General features: G+C 36.4%; 1 protein-coding gene across 1 annotated transcript; it reads left to right on the forward strand.

The window, feature by feature from the left end:
* The first annotated feature begins 207 nt into the window (after positions 1–207).
* On the forward strand, positions 208–15,324 carry LOC120313884 (macrophage metalloelastase-like). Its single transcript, XM_039356266.1, has 6 exons — positions 208–380; positions 5,205–5,428; positions 5,526–5,671; positions 11,997–12,122; positions 13,702–13,863; positions 15,038–15,324. Exons 1-6 carry the CDS (start codon positions 267–269, stop codon positions 15,064–15,066), a joined length of 801 nt encoding a protein of 266 aa, XP_039212200.1. The 5' UTR covers positions 208–266; the 3' UTR covers positions 15,067–15,324.
* The last annotated feature ends 2,992 nt before the right edge of the window (positions 15,325–18,316 follow it).

The following is an 18,316-nucleotide window of genomic DNA, read 5'->3' on the forward strand; positions in this document are numbered from 1 at the left end:
AAGTACCTCTTGCACGTATACATCAGTGGAAATGTCAACAAGGAAGAAACAAAAGCTATCAAGCTGTGTTTCCCGATAATATTTTGAAATTCTGACACTTGAACAAAAATATTTCAGAAAAAAGCAGACAAATGCCATAAAATGAGTCACCTGGGATCTTACAACAGTCATTTGTTCACTCAGACTTATAAAAGCCGGTGTTCTTGGGCTGCAAGACATTGAGGGCTAAAGACTTGCTTCATTAAAGCTAGTTTGGAAGCTCTAGCATGAACCACTTGATGATCTTGAGTGCTTTGATGCTGTGGCCATGCAGCACTGCCGTTCCACTACTCAATCCCCAGTCTTCACTATCCTATACCAAGGACCTGAAATTCATAGAGGTATGTAACCACGCTGGTCGTGATCTCTGATGCCATAGAATTGCTCTGCCACTGAGAAAGGGTTCCATTTTGCGAATATATCATGGGATAAATGCAGTTTATTGAGAGTGCAATGATGCGTGATTCCTTTTACAGGTGCAGTCAATATATGCAAGAACTATGCAAGAAAAAGAAAGCAGTACATTCTATCCTAAACTACATCTGCATGCAGGGATTAGCATGCTGTGCAATGAGCTAAAAAATTATTCTTTCACATCTTGCTTGTGGTTAGGGTTTTTCTTCATAACAATAGAGATACAGAGACTATTAGTTTTTCCCACACTAAATTGTTTTATTGTATAAAATTAAACTATCTTACTCTATCCCAAAGATGCTTTTTCAAGAGGCAACTGGACTTTCTTGTTTTTCTTTCAAGACATTTCGCTTCTCATCCAAGAAGCTTCTTCCTAATACTCTAAGTCTACAACTATTCTATTTCTATTTTTTAATCCATACATTTCTGCTTTGGTATTGTCTTTCTATGTTCCTATTCCAATGTTAGCACTATCTTTTCTTAGCTATTTTTTCTTTAAAACTTTCCTTGAGATTGTAACCAGACTCAGTCAATTTGCATGCGAAAACCCTTTTCTCTTCTTTATAGACTTGTGAATGGGCTTTTCTATTGCCCCCAGCACTCATAGTCCTCTGTTTCTGGAGCTGGTTTGCAAAATAGGACAGTGGTGGCGAACCTACAGTATGTTACACGTGCCAGAGGGGGCACTCAATGTCTTCTCTGTGGGCATGGGCGCTGTCGCCCCAGCCCTGCCTCCCTCCGCAGCCGCCTCTTCACCAGCAGCCACCCCAGAGGAAAGTCACCCCTGAGCAAGGCCCACGCGGAATATTGCAGCCAACGACATAGCAGTGGGCAAAGGGGACAAGACTCCGCCCTGGTGCTCTGTGCACGCAGTTGATGCTGCAGAGCAGAGGCAGAAGGCGTGTACACCGTGGTGCAGCTGGGCCACCTGGATGATCTGCGGTGGGCCGTGGAGTTGGTGGGTGGCCTTTCAAGCGGGGTGGGAGGGTAGGGCATGAGGCGGAGCAGGGGTAGGTCCATTTTTTGAGCAATCGGTCTCTAAAAGGATCACCATCAATGTCACAAAGCAAAATTGACATTGCCAACAAATTTGAAGTGCTTGGGTACGGTTAGGAAGGCACTGACTTTTTTAGGCTGCCCTATCTATGTTTCCTGGTAAAATATATAAGAAAATCCCATTGGATGAAAATTCCACGTAGGGTTAGGGTTAGGTCACCATGAACTCATAGAGCAGAATGGACATTGCCAACAAATTTGGAGTGCTTGGGTATGGTTAGGAGCTATTGACTTTTCTAGACTGCCCTATCCATGTTTCCTGGTAAAATATATGGGAAAATCCCATTGGAGGAAAATTCCACATAGGTTTAGGGTTAGGTCACCATGAATTCATAGAGTAAAATGGATATTGCCAATAAATTCAGAGTGCTTGGGTATGGTTAGGAGGCACTGACTTTTCCAGCATGCCCTATCTATGTTTCCTGGTAAAATACATGGGAAAATCCATTGGAGGAAAATCCCACTTAGAGTTAGGGTTAGGTCACTATGAACTCATAGAGCAGTGGTGGAGAACCTATGGCATGCATGCCAGAGGCGGCAGTCAGAGCCCTCTCTGTGGGTACCCGCGCCATTGTCCCAGTCTCCCCCCACAGCCTCCTCCTCACCAGCAGCCTCCCCAGAGGAGAATCACCCCCAGTTGCAGCCCATGTGGAGCAGTGCAGCCAAGGACATAGCAGCCGGGCAGCTGGGACAAGACTCCGCCCTTGCGCCCCATTGCATGCAGTTGATGCTGTGGGATGTGGGTTAAAGGCGTGGACAGTATGGCGCTGCTGGGCCGCCTGGGTGATGTGCAGCAGGCCATGGAGGTGGTGGGTGGCACTGCGGGCGGGGTGGATGGTGTGGCAGAGGGTGGGGCGGGGTCCAGAGTGAGGGCAAGTCATGTCTCTAAAAGTTTCAGCATCACTGCTATAGGAAGTTTGCTTGCTTATTTTTGCAAACTCTGGTGGAGCTCTTTTCCTCCAGGTCTCTCAGCTCAGATTCTCAGAGGTCTTGCGGCTCCAAAAATTATGGTTTTCTCTAGCTGTCTGAAGAATACAATACTGCTGAAGTGCCTGTTTGACTGAGTTTCCCACATCTCTGCTTGAATGAATGAATGAATGAATGAATGAATGAATGAATGAATGAATGAATGAATGAATGCTCTATTTGGCAAAGTGTGATTAGACACACAAGGAATTTGTCTGTGGTACAAAAGCTCTCAGTGTACATGCAAAGCAACAGAATAATAATTATAATAATAATACCAGTAAGAGAGGGGCATAAAGAAGATAATAATAATAATGCAGCCAAACTACATGGGTCAATACACATAGACATTAGACAGCACTGTGACAATTAGGTGTTCAGCAGAACGATGGCACAAGGGGAAAAACTGTCCCTGTGTCTAATTGTTTTGGCATGCAACATCCTATAGCGCCATCCCAAGGGGAAGAATTGAAACAGTTTGTGTCCAGGATGTGAGAAGTCTGCAGATACCTTCTCAGCCCTCCTTCTGACCCACACAATATTCAGGTCTATGGAAGGCAGGCTGGTTACAATTTTTCTTTCTGCTTCCTTTGTTCTTTCTTTCTTGTTTTTGGTTTCCTTTTTTAATAAAACAAACTCTCCAGTTAAGGAAAGTGTGGAGCTTCTTCCTAGATAGCACCAAACATCAGGATCTCAGGAGGAAAAAAATGCCTGCTCACTCCTCTAAACAATGACGTAGGCATGCAAGGAGGTTGTAACAAAGGGCCATGTTTTTGCTTTGCTCATGTGATACCAAAATAAAAGTTATTGTTTGATTTCTAAATTTCAATTTCTGCCAAGAATCAATTTTATGCAAATGCACTTGCATATTTTATATGCATATGCTCCATCATTTATATGCATATCTTCAATCTTTGTTTCTATTCTGTAGCATTCCCAATTCTGCAGGGACAAATTATGAGGAATTTAAAAAGGGGAGACAAACTAATAACTAAAAATAATTTTCACTTGTCCTAGGGTGCAACTATTTATATTCTAAATTTCTATGATTTATACTTTTCTTATTCATCACTAGATCATAGGATATTTACCCATGTAATAGGGGTGTATTACTATTCATCTTCTCATCTTCCTATTACTTTCTCCTATTGGTATCTTATGATTCATCACTTTGCTGTTTGTATTTTATGATTGTACGTTATGATTTAAGATTATGACTTATTACTTTATTGTTTATATGTAACCGAGAGCTTATGTTCATATGTACACTGTATGTTTACTGCACATTTGTAGTTTGTACGTACACTGAGAGCTTGTGCACTGGTGACAAATTTCTTGTGTGTCCTATCACGCTTGGCCAGTAAAGTATTCTATTCTATTCTATTCTATTCTATTCTATTCTATTCTATTCTATTCTATTCTATTCTATTCTATTCTATTCTACTCTACTCTACTCTACTCTACTCTACTATACTATACTATACTATACTATACTCTATATTCTATTCTATTCTATTATTATTGATCATCATGTCTAAGAAGATTTTACAGATCATAGTTGCAGTTTGCCTGAAATATTCTTTTATTCATATTGTTTGTTCGATTCTGACTGCATAGCTATACAGTTTGCAAAGTACACTGCACTTGAAAGAAAAATCTTTGCTCAAGTGGTCCAGCCTGACCATTGACATGTGTAATCAAGTCAGTCACATCTCTCAATTTAACTGCTCCTAAAGATTGCTGTTGTCAACATAAAGAGTTTTCAGAGCAAAGGCAAAATATAGACAAAACTGCAAATTGATAAGAAACATAAATAAATAAAATAAATTGTGCTCAAGAACTTTTTATTTAACATGCAACCATGCCACATAATTATTCATTCTGACCTCCCCTGAATTAGTTTGTTATTTCCTCAGGAAAACTGTGCACATCCAATTCTGGGTCCAGGAATGAGTTTCAACTCCCAGAAATGACTGTGACTCACAAGTTGTTCCTATAAGAAGAAAAATAATCCTCTATCTCTAGCTTCATTTCAGTTTTATGATGCCAAGGGAAGAGCAGTCCTTCTGTTACTGTACTGCACTGAAATCAATAACTTTTGTCAATCTACTAGGGTTAATCAAAATCTGCTATCTGCTTATTCTATTCTTAATAGTGTCTTCCTCCTCCTCCACTTTTAACTCTAAAATATATGAAGTTATCTTGCTCACCTTTAAAAGCCTAAACAATTTGGAATCCAGGAAAATTTCTTCCAAATGAATCTGCTCAAAATCAAAGCCTAACTTCAAAAACAGATTAGGGAAGCTGCAACATTGAACTATATGTTTTGGCCTGAAAAGACCCAGAAACAATGTCATCACATTTGAACAAGAATGTACCAAGCAAGTTTCTGGCAAGTTTTAGGGTGTGCTGGAGAGGGAAATATAATGAAGTGTATTCATTTGTCAAGCAAACAAACAAGCAAGGAAGATCATAATTGTTCACGGCACTGATTGTCACTTAAGAAAGCCTGGCTCTGCCTACTTCACTGATGCCATAATCTCTGCTCTACTGATTGCAGTCTAAATCTATCAAGAAGAAGAAGAATGTTTAAAAGTGGATTGAAGAATGAATGGATGGTCAAACACACAAAGAGTATGGTCACCAATACACAGGTGTATTTATATAATTATTTGAGATGTTTAGTAATACAATAAATGTTCTAATTCCTCCCATCCTTGGTTATGCAGGGTTACCTTGATCGTTTTTTCCCACAAATTCGTAAAGTAATAAAACTAACCTTAGAAGAACGGATCAAAATAATGCAGAAGTTCTTCCATTTGACTATAACTGGGAAGATAGATACTGAAACCATTAAAGTAATGGAACAGCCCAGGTGTGGAGTTCCAGATGTCTTGGAATATCAGACATTTCCAGGAAGACCAAAATGGAATAAAAATATATTGACATACAGGTAAGTTATATTTCTATTTGATTTCTAAGAGATAGAAGGAAAAAGGAAAAGTCTACTTCCTAATTATATGTACTGTGTTTTCCTCCATTGCTCAAAGGATTAACAACTACACCCCTGATATGCCAAAAGACCAGGTGGACAGAGCCATAGCAAATGCTGTGAAAGTGTGGAGTGATGTGACTCCCCTGCAGTTTAAAAAAACCAATGGACCTGCTGATATTGAAATTCTTTTTGGATATAGAGGTAAGCTTAGCTCAGCTTGTTTATTCTTATATATTAATTTTTATTTATAGTTTATATCTCACATCTGCCAACGCATGGGCATTGACACCCCTTTGCAGTAGGTTAATTCAAGAAACAGATCTAATGTTTGTTATTGTTGAATGTTATTTATTGTAGGAAGGTAGAATAACTGAATCTTGAATGCTGTCGAAGCTTCTCTCTGTCCTATCTTATACTAAACAACATCAAAACAGGATTCTTTAGAGTTTCTTTCTCACCATTGCGTCTATCTCTGGACTATGACTTTTTTCCTTTCACAGTTTGCTCATTCCTTTCCTATTCCCAAGGTCAGCTCTAAATTCCTTTTTACCACTACCATATAGAAGATATCATCTGTCTAGGGAGATTCTAAGTCATCCAGGTTATAATTGTCCCAAAGATGCCTTTTCACACGGCAACTGGACTTTCTTTGTTTTTCTTTGAAGATGTTTCGCTTCTCCTCCAAGAAGCTTCTTCAGCTTCTAAAGAAGAGAGCTGAAGAAACTTTTTGGATGAGAAGTGAAATGTCTTCAAAGAAAGAAGGAAAACAAGAAAGTCCAGTTGCCCCATGAAAAAGCATCTTTGGGACAAAAAATATCATCTGGTTGTTATTCTACTTGCTATGAAACATATTCCCAAACTTTCCCTTATTATTCCTGTGGAAAGCTGCCAGCTCTTTGATTCTGCTCCTTCTCCATAACTAGATCATTGGAACAAGTGATCTCTATCATGCTGATATAAGGGCCATCTGATGATGACTTAGTTGTTACCAGTACAACCAGTGATGAAACTTGTCGACAACTTCTACACAATCAGATCCATTGGGTTGGTTTATCCATGAAAGGGGTGAAATCATTAGAACAGACATTTTAAAAATAGTTTTAAAGCTGAAGATAATTACTTAGGGAAGGTAGAATGAATTGAACTAGATTGTAACCATTATTTATTTATGTATGTATTTATTAATCAGATCTTTGTAGCCACTCATTTCATGAGAAGTTTAACTCATTTCTTCAGCTTCTCATGAACAAACTGTATTTTGAAGGGCAACATACGTTTTAAAATAAATAAATAAAACTAGGGAAAAAAATCTCTTATAAAAGGGATTAAATTGTATACCGCCCAGAGTCGCTCTATGAGAGAGATTGGCAGTTTCTAAATATGATATATAAAATAAATAAAATTGACTTTGGTTAAACTTAACTGTTCAAATAACCTCAAAGTGTAGTTCATTGTTTTAAGAAGAGACTGGATAAAAGATTAACGGTTTAATTACTAAGGAAGAAATTGTTACAGCTATTAAACAATTAAAATTGGGCAAAGCGCCGGGTACGGACGGGTTGACATCTATTTATTATAAAACTTTAGTAGAAGAGATGATTCAACCGTTGTGTGAACTGTTTAATAAGTTATTACAGGGGTTAGAAATCCCTCCATCCTGGCGTAATGCATTTATATCTCTGATTCCAAAAGATAGTCAGGATCTCACTTTGCCTAAAAATTATAGGCCTATATCTCTTTTAAATGTGGATTATAAAATTTTTGCAAAAATCTTAGCTAACAGGCTTATGGGGATCTTGCAGCAGCTTATACACAGGGATCAATCGGGTTTCATAACTGGAAGGTACATGAAGAATAATGTTAGACAAATTATTAACTTACTAGAGTATTTAGAAAAGAATAACCAAGTCCCTGCAGGTCTGATATTTTTGGATGCTGAAAAAGCCTTTGACCAAGTGAATTGGCAGTTTATGTTGTGTTTAATTAAGGAGATGAACTTCGGACAAAATATATTACAAGTATTATCCAACATATATCAAAAACAGACTGCTCAAATTATTGTAAATGGGGGTTTGTCAGAGGCTTTTGTAATAGAAAAGGGAACAAGACAGGGATGCCCGTTATCCCCGTTATTGTTTGTTTTAACATTGGAAATTTTGTTGATTAAAATTCGGGAGTCTCAAGAAATAAAAGGAATAGAAATTAATAAAAAAGAATATAAACTAAGAGCCTTTGCAGATGACTTGGTTGTTACTTTGTCTCAACCTGTTTCCTCGGTGGTGAAATTATTACAATTGATTCAACAATATGGATGTGTTTCTGGTTTTAAAATTAATAATAATAAGACTAAAATATTAGCTAAAAATATGACTAATGGTGATAAACAGGCTTTAGTTAACTTAACAGATTTTGAAATTGTTGATAAGGTAAAATATTTGGGGGTTACACTATCTGTTTCTAATGTAAAATTGTACAAAAATAACTATGAAAAGCTGTGGATGGAGGTACAGAAGGATTTAAAAAATTGGAATAATTTACAGTTATCCCTTTTGGGTAGAATTGCAGTTATTAAAATGAATGTCCTGCCAAAGTTTATTTTTCTATTTCAAATGCTACCTGTTTTAAAGAACGAACGTAACTTAGATGAATGGCAAAAAGGTATTAATAAATTTGTTTGGGCAGGGAAGAAACCAAGGGTGAAACTTAAAATAATGCAAGATTTTCGTGAGAGAGGTGGACTCAAGGTGCCAAATATGAAATTGTATTATGATGCTGTAGTACTGACTTTGATTAGCGACTGGGTGAATTTAACAAATATAGAAATACTTCATTTGGAAGGCTGGGACCTACTTTTTGGATGGCATGCCTATTTAATATTTAATAAAAAAGTGGATTGGGTTTTTAAGTCTCATATTATAAGAATCTCTTTGTTAAGAGTGTGGAGAAAGTATTATAAAAGTGACTTCAAAATACCATTATGGGCTATACCTCGGCATGCCATAGAAGGTATAAGGAAAGGGGTAAATATGGATAAGGTCTCTTACGCACAGTTACTAAGATGGGATGGCCAAGACTGTCAGTTAAAATCTTTGGAAGAATTAACACATGAAAATTTAACTTATTCATGGTTCCAATATAGACAAATAGTGGATAGATGGAAGATGGATGGTAAAATGGGCTGGCTTAGAGAAGATGGAATTTTTTTAAAAGAAGTAAGAGACCAAAGGCCAACCCATATTAAGAGAGTTTATGGGGTTTTAGTGGAATTAGATTCAGAACCTGAATTAGTTAAAGATTGTATGATTAAATGGGCACAGAATATTGGTGAAACGATTTCAATGGATATTTGGGAACTTATTTGGATAAGAAATGTTAAATTCACACAAGCGCAAAATTTAAGAGAGAATTTTTATAAGATGTTTTATAGATGGCACCTTGACCCAAAGAAAATGTCCATTATGTACCCTAATCTACAGCCGAAATGTTGGAGATGTGGATACTTGGATGCTACCTATTATCATATTTGGTGGACCTGTAAACATATAAAAGTTTTTTGGATTAAGATATGGTGGAATATTCAAAGAATTTTTAAAAGGAGGGTAAAATTTACGCCGCAATTATTTTTATTAGGTATTGTTATTGACTGTGATGCTAAAGAGGTTACATTGATGTTAAATTTGATTACAGCCGCTAGGCTATTAATAGGACAATATTGGAAGAAGGAATCTTTGCCTACTTTACAAGAATGGTTTTACAAAGTTTCGTATTTGGCAGAAATGGCAAAGATTTCGGCTTTCTTAAAGGAGCAATCTCAAGAAAAATTTTTTGCGGTATGGGAAAAATGGATAAATTTCATACAATATAATTTGGATATGGAAAAATATTATTTAGCTTTCTCATAATTTGTAATGAATGCTATTTCTTTCTTTCTTTCTTCTTTTTCCTTTTTATATATATATAATTTTTATGTATTATTATTCATATATATTTTTCGTCTATTTTCTTCCTTTTTCTTTCTCTCTCTCTTTTCTTTTTTTCATTTTTTTATTTTTTTTTTTTTTTTTTTTTCTTCTTAGTATATATTACTTATTTTAAAGTTTATGTTATGCATATTATTATTATATATATTATTATTGTGATTTTTAATCATTATTATTAACTATTTTATAAATTGTAAATGTTATTTTTAAAAAATTTGTTAAATAATCCTATATCCATTTCTGGGAAGTCGGGGGGGGGTGGGGTGGTTGGGGAGGGGGGGGGTGGATTTTTATTTGTAAAACTTTTGAAAAATTTCAATAAAAAAAAAAAAAAAAAGAAGAGACTGGATAGCCATTTGTCCGAAATGGTGTAGGGTTCCTGCCTGAGCAGGGGGTTGGACTCGATGACCTCCAAGATCCCTTCCAACTTTATTATTATTATTGTTATTATTATTATTATATTATTATTATTTAATTAAAACTGGGTCCTGCATACACCAATTAAGCATGTAGAAAAGTTGGAAAGCCAAAGTTTTTTAATATTTCAAAATTCATATGTTTTGCTCCAAATGCAAGATAAAATGGGATCATTTTGAGTAGCATTGCTTTGAACATTTCAAGAGTCTTATTGAAAGTCCAAAGATCGGCTAGTTCCTTTTATAAGATGCACTTGGCTTGGTTTTATTTTATTTTATTTTTCAATTTTTTATGGGTTAGTTCCATCATGGGTTAGTTCCATTATTGGTCAAAATAAGATGATGGAATAAGGATAAAAGTAGATGAGGATGAGGGAAAAGTGGAAGTAGATGCTGGTTTAAAACTGCAAGCCTTAAATCACCTGACTCATACAGATAGAAATGTTTGTATGTGAATAGTGTACTCATGAGAATTATTCAGAAGTATCTGGGCTACTTGCTCAATAAGTGAACTTGCATTTTTTCTAAAAAAAAACACCCTCATTATGGAAATTAAAATTCTTGGGTTGTATTTTGTGAGTGTTGTATACTGAAGTTAAGCAAATGCAAAGGTATGGATTGTGCATTATACAAGTGTTACTGAAATGCTCTTTTTCAGCCTGATCTATTTTATGAAAAGATTTAATGAATTTAAGCATATATACTCTTCATGCTTACGTTACTATTAAACTTTAAAGCTGCATGTTATATATAAGGACAATCTGCATTAGGAACTGAGCAAATTTCAGATCAATAGCCAAGAAAATGTAATTGTGGCTACTCTTTGTGGTATGTGTGTAAAGTGAATCAAACTGTGTATTCCTAGGTTTCCATAACAATTTGTATAGATAATTTGGAAAAAAAAATGCTTCAACTGGCACATCCTTTGATAACTAACAGAAGTTTTAAAATCAAATCAAAACCCAGCAATTAGAGAATTCTTAGTTCTCCACGTTCGCATTCTCATGCTGCAGGAGGGCCCATTAATCAGCCTTGATAGGTGAATCCATGCCAGAAAGACATGGTGATAAAACATCCCATGAAATAGCCCCAAGTGATAGATTGTGCAGTTGTTGCAGCAGCTGTCTTGATTAGGGTGAGCAACCTTTTTTTTCTGCTGATCACATTCCTTCAGATGTCATTATTTAGACTTCTTCTTCTTGTTGTTGTGCCATATCTGTTATCCGACATTGGCGATCATGTTGCCAATCCTGTTTTTGTCAGCAGCCGCATGAAAAAGTGCTGCTGAGTTTTGTCCAAACCAGTCCCTTAGATTTTCTTCTTCTGCCTGGACCTCATTTGCCTTCAATCTTTCCCTGGAGGATTAAATGGCCGTATTTTTCTGGGTGTCGCATCACATGTCCGAAATATTCTAATTTTCGTTTTTTAATTGTTTTGATGATTTTCCTTGGCTTTCCCAGGCGGCTTATCACCTCCTCATTTCTGATCTTGTCAACCCAGTTTATACGTAACAGCCGCCTGTAAATCCACATTTCAAATGCTTCTAGTCTCTTTGGGTGGCCTTCTGTCAGAGACCAACTCTCTACTCCATAGAGCAAGATAGAAAAAATATAGCATCTGACAAGCCTGATTTTCAGTCTTAGGCTTATGTCGTGACTGCAGAAGACCTTTTTCATTTTGAAGAATGCTGTTCGAGCTTTCTCTGTCCTTGTCTTTACTTCAGTGGTCATGTTCTGTCTGGGGAATTCCATGACTTGATGTCCACAAGTCTTAAAGTTGCCAAGGTTGGACACCCCTATTTTAGGCCAATGGCAAATTGTTTGGGTCAGAATTGAAAGAAAGTAGGAACAATCATTCTCTGATTTCTTTGTTTGTTTTTGTCTTTCTGGCAATAGCATCTCAGTCCTAGGGGAAAAGTTATATATCTAATTGCTTTTTAATTTATAACATTTTTTTTTAAAAAAAGTAAAGAACAAAAGCAAAGGTAATAGCGAAGGAGAGTTAACAAGCAGTTCTCACTGGAAATTTGCACAGATTTTTTTTTAATAAAATAGCCATGAATCCTTGGTATTGCTGATGACAGCAATTAATTTCAGTGAATGATTGCCACTTTGATTCTTTTCCGTTTAGAGCATGGTGACAATATTCCTTTTGATGGAAGAGGTGGAGTCCTGGCACATGCTTTTGTTCCTGGAACAGGCCTAGGTGGTGATGCTCACTTTGATGAGGATGAGACCTGGTCAGAAATTAACAAAGGTTTGCTATAAAAATATGTGTACCTGATTTCTGCTATGCGATCTATATACCTGCCTCACTTTCACTGGCTACATCAAGTGTTGCATGGGAATTTAAAAAAACAATATATCCCAAATTACAGTAGTCTTCACTTAATTGGAACTGAAAACTCTTTCGCTAAGTGACATGGTTGTTAGCATGCCAACTTACAAGTTGCTGTCATTAAGCAAGTCCTGCAGAGTTCTGATGTAACACTGCAGCATCCTGCAGTCATGTGATCACCATTTATGAATTCCTGCTGGCTTTCCCATTGTCTTTGCTTGTCAAAAGCCAGTAGTGAGGATCACAAGTAGGATTTATGTATCTGCAAGAAGTGGCAATGTTCTAATTGCAAGCCAGTTGCCAAGTTCCTGAATTGCAATGGTAAGGATACTACAATGACTGCAATTCAAAGGAAGCACCGTAAGACTCCTGCATTCAGCACCATAACTTCAAATGGTCATCGAAGGAGTGGTCATTCAACAAGGACAGCCTGTATTGCATTGTTTTATAAATGATCGATTCATGGGGTTCAGTGCTGTCAAATGTTAAAGCAACCAGTTGCTTAAAAAGATAAAATCTATTCCTTTCATATAAGGAAACTCATGGTTTAAATGGAATGTGATTGATCATTTTCACAATGGAAGGCCTCTAGCTTTATAATTTTAATACATTTTGTTGCATATGTACTACATGGACATTTAGCTATGACTATAAATGTACTTTTATTTACAGGTAGTTTTATAACTTACAATAGTTTGTTTAGTGACTGTTCGAAGTTACAATGGCACTAAAAAAAGTGACTTTATGACCAATTTTCAGTTACAACTATTGTAGCATCCCCTTGGTCACATGATCAAAATTCAGACACTTGGCAACTGGTTCACATTTGTAGCAGTTGCAGTGTCCCTTTTGCAATGGGGAAACCAGGTTCACTTAACAACTATGATACTAACTTAACAACTGCAATGGTTTACTTAATAAAAGTGGCAATAAAAGTCAGAAAATGGGTCAAAATTTATTAACAAATGTCTCACTTAGCAATTTTGGGCTCAGTTGTGATTGTAAGTTGTCAGAGCGTGCACAGTCTTATTGCATGAGATAACCCAGGAGTAAACACAGTAAACAGTGGTCTATAGTAAATGGTGGTTTATCTTACATTATCTATAATATCATACACCAGGAACAATGTACATACACATGCTAATACAGCAGGATCCAACAAACCACAGTTACAGCAGGAAACGGAAGAGAGAGAACACATCAGCGGAGCCTTCCCTTTTATACAGAGGCTCTTAAAGAAACACAGACCCTGCTGGCTCTTAAAGAGACACAAACCCTGCTGAGTCATTCCCATCATTACATCTTACATTACATAAGCTGGTTAGCTGTTAAATCATTACTTTGACATAAGTCAACGATTACCTGTATTCTTCCATATTCTTTAAAGCACAACTCTTGCAACTTCATGCAGCTTTCTTGACATACGGAATATGACTGTATATGCATATATCTGAATGACTAATACTTATAATTCACCTACTTATTTTCTGTGTTTTAGAAATAAATCTTTTCCTTGTTGCTGCCCATGAATTTGGGCATTCCCTGGGACTAGCTCACACTAATGTCCGTGGAGCCTTGATGTACCCTACCTATTCCTATGTGAATCCAAACACCTTTCGTCTTCCAGATGATGATCGGCGAGGAATTCAGAGTTTATATGGTAACTTCACTGAAAAAAATATTTTCCCTACTTTGAAATATGCTACAGAGGTACACAGCTAATGTGACTCTTTTGCTTAAAAATTCAGTGTCTGGCAAAAAACCACAAAATTGAAAATCAAAAATGGTTTTTATCCACAATCTACAAAACCAATAGTATATTTCAGAATCGGAATAACGGTTAGATTTAGCTCCTTCTTTAAAGATATTTCCATCAATTCAGCAATTAACCATGTCAGGAAAATTTATGGAAAATGTTGCTTGACAGGAAGAAAATCTTTAGGAGTTATCATTTTAACCATCATAGTACTAAATTGGATAATTTAGTGGTGCTAGAATAGCATCAACCATCCTGATACAATTGAAATATCATTGTACCTGGAAATACCAGACTGAACTCTGGATTTCCTGAAAAGATATTGGCCAGTGGCTTTGGATTTTATTTCATTTTAAAACTATGTAGTCCACGAAGTGCGATTTATCTCTAACACTTGTAGGTTCTCGATTGCTAGAGTTTTTTAAGTTTTTTTATTTAATAGGCAACAATATGTTAAATGGAGATATAGTCTACTTTTAAAAAAAAATATAATGTCTATTGTAACAAATTATCTCCACTGCCAGGCAACCTGTTAAACCTGATATTTTATCAACGATAGAAGGAGAAGGGATGAAATACAAATAAGGAAGAACATATATGTTTTTCAATAAAACCCTAATTTGAAAAAGTCTGACAAGGGCCTGATTGAACAACTAGCCAAGAAAAATAGACAACTGAATTAGCAGCATAGCCTGTTCACACACCTACTTTTTTCAAAACCAGCAATGATTCAATTGTTGTATATTTCGGAGGAAAATATTTCGAGCTGCTTCTATACCTGCTTGACTATGAAAGTGAAGCTCTCCTTGTAGGAAAAAAAAAATGTGTAGAAAATTGTGCCATGGCTGCTATAGGATTCTGATCCTTGCCCACAGTCATATAGCTGAAGCTTGGATGGCTTTCTGCAAGAGGGTGACATGACTGAGGCAACATCAGTCTATGTAGGATTTATTCAGAGTGTTCTTGTGTTGGGGGAAGCCAATTTCTGTAACACCTTCATCCCTGTTAAGTTCCATTTCTGAGGTAATCTGTTTGAGTGTGTTCTTACTTTCTTTTTGTTCCTATTTCATTCATCCAGGAAGGAGGAGGGCTCTTCGGAAAAAATAGAACAGCTGTATTTTGCATTGAAACCCATTTAGTTCTCCTTCAGTGAAGATCTGAGATTGAACAACTGTCTGACTGTCTGAGATTCTCTACTGATTCCTGCACTGAGCAGGGGGATTAACTGGATGACCTTGAGGATACTTTCCAACTCTGTGATTCCATGATTTTACCTGTACAAATTCAGAAGGATTTGTGAAATTTTGAAGCAAGAATTGTAAATATTATGAACTATAATAATAAAGACTGAATGAATGATTCTAATCATGTTTTCAAAGGAACTTACTTTTCCATGTGTGTTTTAAAAGCATATATTTTTAAACAAATAAATACATTCAGAAGGGTTGCTGAGCAAGAGAAAGTTCTCTCTGAGTTATAGAATTTCTTCAAGTTTATTTAAGTATCAGTTTTCTGTTAATTAAATTGAATATTTTCAATTTTTTTGTCATTCCCAAACCTTGGGAATAGGCCTATACATACGGTAAGCCTATGGCTGCAGTTTATAGCTGATCTGGGTGTCAAAAATCTTGATCTGGCCTTAGATTTATTTTATTTTATTTTAATTTTGCCATAGAAAAGTGGTGGAGAGACAACTTGTCACCAGGTTTTAATAGCAATGCCTTTAGTAAATGTTTCTCTCTTTATTTCTTCTAACATTTAGCACCAAGTATTGAAAAGGATTAGTATTAGACTGATACAAATAAAAACTGTGTCAACTTTGCAATTCTTTTTTGGGACTTGCTGTAATACTTTTGTTTACAAAAGAATTACCAATTTCCCTGCTTCCTGATGATGAGATGATTATTCAGTTTCAGTACTTTTATTGTTTTATATCCTGACATCCTATGCTGAAACCCATGATGAACATATACTTTAATAAATAAGTAAATATTAAATTAAAAGAACAACAATAACAGAAAAAGAATGCGTAAAAGGAACAGTGGAAACAGTAAACGTTTTTGCCAGGCCAGGATTGGGGACAGATTTTCTTTATCCAACTTTAACAAATTGAAATCAGTTCTTATTCCATTTCTGAGCCTCTATAAAATTCAATTCTGAGCCTCTTTTGCTGGACCTTTGCATGCTGTGAACAGTAATATCTTGACAACACACACCCAAAGACGTGTTATGCTAATCTGTGACCTTAATAAAAATTAATTGAGACACAAGGACATTTGGTTGCTTACTTCCTTTGCAGCTTTATTACTTTAATAAATAACTCAAGGCAGTGAATACACACAGTGCTTTCTTCTCCTACTTTCCCCTTAGCAACAACCTTGTGAGGTGGGTTGAGCTGGAGAGAATGACTGGTCCAAAGTCACTCAGCTGGCTTTCATGCCTAAGGTGGGACTAAAATTCACAGTCTCCTTTCCAAAAGTGCTTTTTCATGAGGCAACTGGACTTTCTTTTTTCTCTCCGAAGACATTTCACTTCTCGCCCAAGGAGCTTCTTCAGCTCTGACTGGATGATGGGGGAATGGAAAGATTTATACTCCTTGCAGACAGCTGGTCATTTGCATTCTTTTAGAGAGTTGCTGAGGCCACCTGGAAACTTATCTGTGTCTTCAGGGCCATCTGAGTAGTCAAATGGGTTTGGAGCCTTCTTGGAACTGCTGAAATGACTGTGTTGTAGACTGAAGATAAATAATATTGGACTGTTCAGTTTTGACATAGATGACCTCTTTGACCCCTCTTTCAAACCAGCAGTCCTCTCTGTCCAAAATGTGTGAGGGAGGGGGAGATAGAGAGACAGAGAGAAAATAAATCAAAACATAAGCAAAGCCCTTGTTTTTCAAAGGACTGATAAAAGTTGTCTCTTGGATGCTCTTCTAAAGGCAAAAGAGCCCCCAAGTGTTGAATTCCACAACCTGGAAGGAATACACTATGCAAAAGAAACCCCTTCCCACCTGCCTAATTATTAATAAGCCTCTGATGAGAAAACATCAAATATCAAAGCAAGTTAATTATTGAACCAAAGCTTTCACAATTTTAACATAAATTGATAGCATAAAAAAGGACTAGAACTGAATGTTTCTTTTTTTGGCTCTGTTCTTATTGTTCTTTTTTTATTAATAGATTTAGACCCCATTCCTTGATATTTTTTCCTTTTCCTTTTTTTCTTTTTTGAACTCTTTTGAAGTGCAGCATTTCAGATTCTATCTCCAGAAATAGGAATTTAACCAGAACATGAATGCAATACATCCATCTGCAACATTTTGTAGCTGTAAGAAGGAAATCCAGTCTCACCTCTCCACCATCCAATCTTCAGCTGTTCAAACTGCTCCTTCTCATCCAATCTTGGAGCCAAATTTGGAGCAAAAAAATAGAAATTACACTTAAACCGATTTAAAACTAAGGCTGAAATTAACAAAATTATTCTACTCAAATAAAGAAAACATCAGAGACTTCCCTCTCTCTGAGATTTTCCCATTTCATAAACAAAAGATTATTTGTTTGCAAGGCCATCACCTTGATTCAAAATGCAAAAACCACAAGCCCAACAGAGTCTGACTTCAGAGCGCCCCCTTTTGTCCAGCCAGCTAATTGCATTTTTCAAGAATTCCAAATGGGAAGGTTTGGTTTTTATGTTTTTAAGGAACAATAGAGGCACTTTATAAAAGAAAATGCTCCTGGAAATTCACATCTGACTATCTCCAAGCTGCTGGTCTTGCACTGTGCCTTTAGAAATAACTTTCTTCTCTGCTTGTCCTGTGTTCCTTTAAATCTGGCTCAGAACAGATCTAATTTTCCTTCTAACACAACATTAAAATAGCTATGTCTTCTCCTGGATTGACCTTCATGTTTGCCATGCAACCCAGAAAAATCTGCAGATTTTAAGGTGCTATGTTCGTGTTCTGAAGCACATTTTGGAAATTAACTCTGAAACACTACTCTACCTTTTTGTTTTTCTTAAAAAAAGAAGAGGAGATTCAAATAATTTCACTAATTCCTAGATCCAGCTGGTAGAATTCTCAATTCTTTTCATGCAGCAAAGTTGCCTTGATTTATGAAATATACACTTACATTTTTTAAGCGTCTTCTTCTTAGGTCTAAAATTAAGGACAAACCCATGATCTGGTGGAAAAGGTGTGTTTTTTAAAGTATTCCCAGGAATACTTCTCAAATCTCTTCCTGCCATCTAGTGGACAAAGCAGTTCAGAAATAGATAACAGAGATCCTCTCTGAGTTTTCAGCTATTCAGAGAAGGCACCAATGAGTGAAAAAAGAAATTTTGGAGCCATGCATAGTTCTGAAGA

This window comes from Crotalus tigris, unplaced genomic scaffold (assembly GCF_016545835.1).
Source record: "Crotalus tigris isolate CLP2741 ecotype Arizona unplaced genomic scaffold, ASM1654583v1 scf7180000018809.685583, whole genome shotgun sequence".
Lineage (NCBI taxonomy): Eukaryota > Metazoa > Chordata > Lepidosauria > Squamata > Viperidae > Crotalus > Crotalus tigris.